This window comes from Labeo rohita, chromosome 6 (genome assembly GCF_022985175.1).
Source record: "Labeo rohita strain BAU-BD-2019 chromosome 6, IGBB_LRoh.1.0, whole genome shotgun sequence".
Lineage (NCBI taxonomy): Eukaryota > Metazoa > Chordata > Actinopteri > Cypriniformes > Cyprinidae > Labeo > Labeo rohita.
The window spans coordinates 17,163,568-17,170,514 of NC_066874.1; the positions used below are offsets into that span (position 1 = coordinate 17,163,568).

Sequence of the window (6,947 nt, forward strand, 5' to 3'; positions counted from 1 at the left end):
AAAAATATCGTAGGGTGTGTTCACACTTGTCGTGTTTGGTTCGATTAAAATGAACCCTGGTGCGACTGCTTTGTTAATGCAGTTCATTTGAGTAAGTGTGAATGCTGCCATCCGCTAAAAAGATGGGTCTCGGTCTGGTTTCAAATGAAATATGAATGCAATATGGACCAAATACTTGTAAACGAACCAAAAACAGGATGTAATGATGAGATGTGACGCTATGCGACATGGTTTCACAAAGGGAATTAGCGGTGTATCCAAAACAAAATGAACACAGGGGAAACGTGGAGCAACGAGAAGGTAAAGTGCCTTTTGTGAGCTCTTCGTTAATTCATAAAATCATATACACACAACAATGAGCACGCTTAGTCCAGCAGATGGCATAAAGTGTATTCGTCTTAAAGTGCGCTGAGCAGACCGATCGATGAATGGGTACTTTGATGTCATACACCTTTACAGGTCGAACACACCTTTTGTTTGGGGTGTTCGGTGAGTTCCAATCAGGTTGTGAACGTATCACTATGCCTTTAGGTTCGGTATCTTTAGGTTCACTGTCAAAAATGCCAGTGTGAATGCTGAGTGGACCAGGACCAAATGTGTCATGTTACTTTTGGGTCCGAACCAAATTAACCAAATGACCTGAACTGCAAGTGTGAACACATTCTTAATTTGTGCCTTAAACAATATATAAATAATATAGAAGTCAGTAAATAATGACACAATTAGCATTTTTGGGTGACCTATTCTTTTAAGCAAACTCAAGCATTGGAAATAGCAAAGCTAACTCCTGGCACATTCTTGTATTTCTGGGAGATGTGGATGGAGGAGAAATTTGTGTTTGTCTGGCAACACACTGTACGTTCCCGTCCGTCTCACTTCAAGTGCCAAGGAAACAACCCACCCTAGACAGTCAGGAAATACTGAACGCCGCCTGGCCGCCTCATAAATGACGCACTGGGCCAAAACCTGTCAGCGATCTGACCTTTGCATCCCTTCAATCTAACCAGAACAATAGTGGCTGGTGCTGCCCTCATGCCAGGAACAATTATTAAGGTTTTGTTTATAGTAACACAATAAGAGCTGGTGATGAACAGTGGCCTGGTATGGAAATTTACTTGTTTACTAGGATACGCCGGAGATTCGTTTACCGTAAGGACCGGCAGTGCAGGATACCACCCACCCTTTGAGACATGAGACAAAATCCCAGATCACCAGTCGATGTCACCTTTGATCTGTGCCTGATTTCCCTCTCGTAGCCTCTGCACAACCTAAAAGCAAAAAACACATTGTGCGGAAGATAACATCCTTTTATATGTAAAGAAGCCTGTCTGTTTTTAAATGTCTAGGAGGAAAGGATGGTATGATTGTCTTTTAATGAATAACGATTAATTTCAAGTGTGTGCTGCAGTCAAGTGTGTGTTGCCCTCAAGCGCAAACATAACTCTTATAGTACTTTTACTGTTTCACATTTTCCAACACATCTCCCTGAAGGGCACACACGTACTGAACTGTTTATAGTCACCTTTGGACTGAAAGTAATGCACCTTTTTATAGTCGTGTTGCCTTTTATATCCAAGGTTATTGACCGACATCTAATCAACTTGATTGACTTGAACATTATTTATAATGAGAGATGTAATTACATTAATTTGCACTTCAGTTTGTTTCATAGCTATGGAAGCCAATTTCCTCAAATAAAAAATGGTTGTGACTTTTTATCTCACAGTTCTGACTTCTTTCTCAGAATGTGTGGTATGAAGTTACAAAGTCAGAATTGATAGAACAATTATTATTATTTTTTTTACTTTTTGTTTTCTCACAAATGCGAGTTTGTATCTCACAATTGACTTTTCTTGCAATTGCATGTTATAATGTCAAAATTGCGAGATACAAACTTGTGATTCTGAAAAAAAGTCACAATTGTGAGTTTATATCACGCAAATTCTGACTTCATTTCTCAGAACTGCAAGTTTAAGTCGCAGTTGTGAGTTTATCCCTTGGTGTCAGACAAGGCTTAAGCCTAATCCCAAACTAAAATGTAAGTCTGAGCTGTTTTAAATGAAAGAAACTTGTAATAACTGATCTTAAAATATGTCAGTGCCTGTTTTTTTGTCTCAAGATACACACCAGTATTTTTTTTTTTTTTTGTTTTTTTTACGTCTAAGGGACGTTTATAAAAACTCTTAATTGAACTGATGCCTAATCCTGGTTTAAACTAAGCCCTGTCTGTGAAACCAGGCCTATATCTTACAAATCTGGAAAAAAAAAAGTCACAATTGTGATATAAATGAAAAGAAAAGAAAAATCTGAATTGTTTTATATCTTGCAATTCTGACTTTGTTTCTTAGAATTGAGTTTATTTCTCAGAATTGTGGGTGTTTCGCTGCTCTGAGTTTATGTATCAATTCTGGAAAAAGAAAACTTCACTTCCTTTTTTTTTTTTATTTAGTGGCAGAAACGGGCTTCCATACATAGCTAATGCTGTAGAACATCTTTATGCATGTTAAATGGGCAAGGCTGCTTAATTATTAGATTTGAAGCGTCTTAAATGTCTCTGTGAACAGGCTGTGACTGTATCTAAAATCAATGGAAAGAATCTACATTTCCTTCTTTTGTGTTACTGGAATGCTTTGTTTCCAGAATACTTCCAGTGGCCCTAAAATGGCCTAAAGGGGACCTCATAGCTCAAACAAATCCAGATAGAAGCACTTTTTTTTATTGAAACGGTCTTATTTATATGCTTTTCTGCAATTACATGAATTGTCATTATTCTTATTTTTTAATTGGACTGATATTTAAAATTCTTACTGATACAGATAAGCCAATTAATTGTTTGACTGGTTTTAGACTAATAAATACAATTTTATATTCAAATAAATGTATAAATAGATAATAATAAACAACTTAAAAGCAGTTATTTTAAACTATACAAGTCATTTTTATTAACTAAGGATAGTATCTTTGTAATATAATTTTGTAATATAATTTTTTTTGGTTTTTGATCTCATTGTAAAGTCTTAAAAATAAGGTAACGCACATTCACTATTAAGTTTTCACTCAAACTCCTAATTTGCTACTAGTAAGTAAGGCGTTCAAGGTCTGATTAAGGGTTCTAGAATTTAGTCATACAGAATGCCTGTAAGTACTAATAAACAGCCAATATGTTAGCAGTTATATGCATGCTAGAATGCAACAAGTTACTAGTGAGCACTGAACCTTAAAATAAAGTGTTTCCAAAAACAGCACTAATAAATTGCTAGTGTTTTAATAGATTAAGTGAACATGAATCTTTAAAAACACCATTTTAAAAAAATTGTTGTTCTTAAATGTATTATTTTTTGTTCATACATTTCTGGATTCTGACTTTTCTATTCCATGTATGAAACTCCGTCTTTTGTATATATGAAGATTCTAATAGGACTATTTTTCTGCTTCAAATTCTGATCTGTAAACGCTGTCTGTTTATTTACTAAATAATGTCCGGCTCAAGTGATCTCATCACTTGTTGAAAGGGAGGGATCATCATTCTGTTTCAGTCGTTGTGCATCACACAGCCTGGTCTGAGCATCTTGTGTGTGGTTTCCCTACAGTGGGCTTTCGGGGTTACTCTGTGGGAGCTGATGACCTTGGGACAGACTCCTTATGTTGACATCGACCCCTTCGAGATGGCTGCATATCTGAAGGACGGCTACAGAATAGCACAACCCATCAACTGCCCCGATGAACTGTGAGTTTCGTTCAAACTTCTGTATTTGAATCAATTTCAGAATAATTGTTTACTCCGAAAAACTTCCTTTTCATGTACAGAGTTACGATTGCAAAATAAATAAACTTGTGAACTTGTGTTACTGAGTGACTGGCAAGGCTCCCAAAGTATCAATAACAACAGCTTTCTTAAATCTTGATTAATTTGTGAAGGAACCAACTCAAACTTTAGAAAATGAAATGAACAGTTTGATCCGAATACAAGAAGTCTGTACAATCTGAACCTTATCGGCATCCTGCAATAGCTAGGGAACCGGAGCCGGGGTGAACGAACCAGCCAGGAATTACAAAGCAATGAGCGCTATTGACCGTGTCAGTCACCCAAACACAGCGAGATTTATTGTCTTGCGTGCACCCGCCGGAACACGGTTTAGAGAACGCAGGAAAACCTAATCAGCGTTGGATCGCGGCTTAGCACTCTTTTTCTCTAGAGAATAAGTGATGAATATGTGTTCTACAGCGTGCCTTGTGTTGGAAAGCCTGAATAGAAACTAAGCGATAAGGTGATCTCAACTTTCACTTGAGACCTTTCTAAATGTTGCTGTCAAATGTAATCAAGACCATTAAGTCTCGTCAGACCTTGATTAATCTGCTATGGCTGCATCAGTCAGTGATCTGATAAAAGGAGATGTTTTGTTTATTTGAAGATGTTCTCCGTTTCAGATTTGCGGTGATGGCCTGTTGCTGGGCCTTGGATCCGGAGGAGAGACCAAAATTCCAACAGCTCGTCCAATGTCTCACCGAGTTCCACGCAGCTTTAGGGGCCTACGTCTAAACAGCACTATTCCAGAGAGTGAAAGTTAATGCAGTGCCTTACTTTATAAGAAAACTAGCCATTTTTGTAAAGTGCTTTTATTTCATGCGGCTTCATTTGGAAGGTGTACATTTTGGAGGTCAGTATCTTTTGTATATCACAGCTGTGTGAATATCAAGGACTATTTTTGATTCTCAAGAATATCATCCACACGCTGGTATAAGGGTGTCCACGGGAAGCTGCTGTTCACTCGGTTTCACGAAGAAGCTTTTCTTTTCATATTAATAGAAATGACAAGAAGCTGACCTGACGGTCTGGTAATTTCCTTTTGGACGTTTTAAATATTGCTCGGAGTAATCTGTACATAGATTTTCAAAGACTTCAGTGAGACGAGCTTCATCTCCACTGCTGGTCTTGCATTTATTTGTTTTGAAAAGACGGTGAGAGAACAGGTCTCCACCGCTTTAAACGTGCAGAAAATATGCCTCGATTGGTACGTAAACTAGATTCAGAAAAAAAGGAGCCCCGCAACTGGCCGTAAGCTTCACCTCCTTAAATTATGAGGTGGTCACGGAGGTGCAAAGCAGCATGTTGGGATCCTGCAAGTCAAACTGGACTTTGGTACAGGGTTTTTTCAAATTCCTAAAGCTTTTAATGTTTGACTGTTCTGTGTCAGAACAATGCCTTCCTTGTATGTTTAAATCTGTATGAATACACGGACAAGAAAAGAAACATGAGTCACTGTGAATATTTGAAGTGTACGGGCTAGACACCATTTTCAAATCCTTTGTTCTCAATCTATAGGCTCTTCTTTCTATCCTTGTGATCACTGCATGTTGACTTTTTTTAAAGGGTTTTGTGTAAACTGAATTCATACCTATCAATTAAATGAGGCCTCTAAATAAAATGGGATCTCAGTTTTACTGTTGGTGTTTGTTGCTTTTAATGCATGATTTGGTCTGGAGAAAGGTTTCGACCTCATATGGGCCATTCTACAGAATTGGTGCAAACTGCTGTCCCGTAACCAAAAAACACATTTAAAAAGCATTTAAGTTTTCAAATCTATTATCTATTGAAACACACAATAATATTTCAAATATTAGTAAGCTTAATATATATATAAAATCCTCATTTATTGGGTACTTTCAATTAGGAGGTGGCTGCCCAGAACCCTAATCCCTAAATTTCAATTTATGAAAATGCTATTGAAATATTGAAATATTTTTTTGTTCATTGTTGTTTTTAAAAGTATCTTTTTGATTCTTTTAAGAAGTGAAGTTCAAAAAGAGTATTTTATATTTTATATTTACTTTATGTAGAAAAACATGTCCTCCATTTTTCATGTCGCTATTGAAACTGCATGTTTTAGTCCATTGGTTGAGAGTCCTGAGACTGATTTTAATCCTTTATTTGGGGAAAATAAACAACATTTTAGTACAGTTATGGACATTTTTAGTGTTTTAGTATGCAAGTTAAAATTCTGTAATGTGATGTGGTCTCTACCAAAACATTGATGTTATTACTGAAAATATAGAGTTACTACTGAAACATGGAATATTTAGTCAAAAATAAAATATACTGAAATTATAAACTAAGATGTTAGTTTTTGGTAGGGCTGTGAACGATTAATCGTGATTAATTGCATACAAAATAAAAGTTTGAGTTTGCCTGATATATGTGTGTGTACTGTGTATAATTATTATGTATATATAAATACAAACACATTCATGTATATATTTAAGAAATATTTACAAGCATATGTATTATAATTTTTATATAATTTATATTATATATAAATAAAATCATTTTGTATATTAATAACATATTTCTCATATATATACACATTAATTTGTGTGTATTTATATATACATAATAACTGCACACAGTACACACACATATATTAGGCAAACTTAAACTTTTATTTTGTATGCAATTAATTGCGATTAATCGTTCACAGCCCTAGTTTTTGGTTCAATATTCAAACTAATGAATCCTTAACTTTGAAGTCAGTACGATCAACTTTTTGCCTTTTACAAAGAAAAATTGGATTCATAATACAACATCTCATAAACTACACTTGAAATGTTAAAAATGTAAGTGTTTTTAAAACATTAATACAATATATTTACAATGTAAATCTTATTAGGTCAATATAAGACTTCTTATTAAATTATGTATTACTGTGTACAAATTTGGGGTGAGGACAGATATTCCAAAAATATCTAAAAATACAATATGAGAATTAACTGCACTATTACTAGATATGTGTATGTGTAATGTGTATGTGTATTTGCATACATACATTTTCTTTGGAAAAAGACACTTTTTTTCAAGACGTTTCATACTCTTTGAACCAATTCTGTGAAATGGCACACATTTTTTTTTTTTCACTCCCTCTTAATTCTTGATACAATAGAAACATCTATTT

At 35.2% G+C, this 6,947-nt stretch overlaps 1 protein-coding gene across 2 annotated transcripts in view; it reads left to right on the top strand.

Moving 5' to 3' along the window:
* The window catches only part of ryk (receptor like tyrosine kinase), a 67,978-nt gene extending 62,536 nt beyond the window's left edge, over window positions 1–5,442 (top strand). For both annotated transcript variants that reach the window (XM_051112850.1, XM_051112851.1), the window contains 2 exons: window positions 3,591–3,727; window positions 4,429–5,442. In XM_051112850.1, the coding sequence (XP_050968807.1) occupies window positions 3,591–3,727; window positions 4,429–4,540 (249 nt within the window). In that variant the 3' untranslated portion in view covers window positions 4,541–5,442. The remainder of the gene's footprint in view (window positions 1–3,590; window positions 3,728–4,428) is intronic.
* The last annotated feature ends 1,505 nt before the right edge of the window (window positions 5,443–6,947 follow it).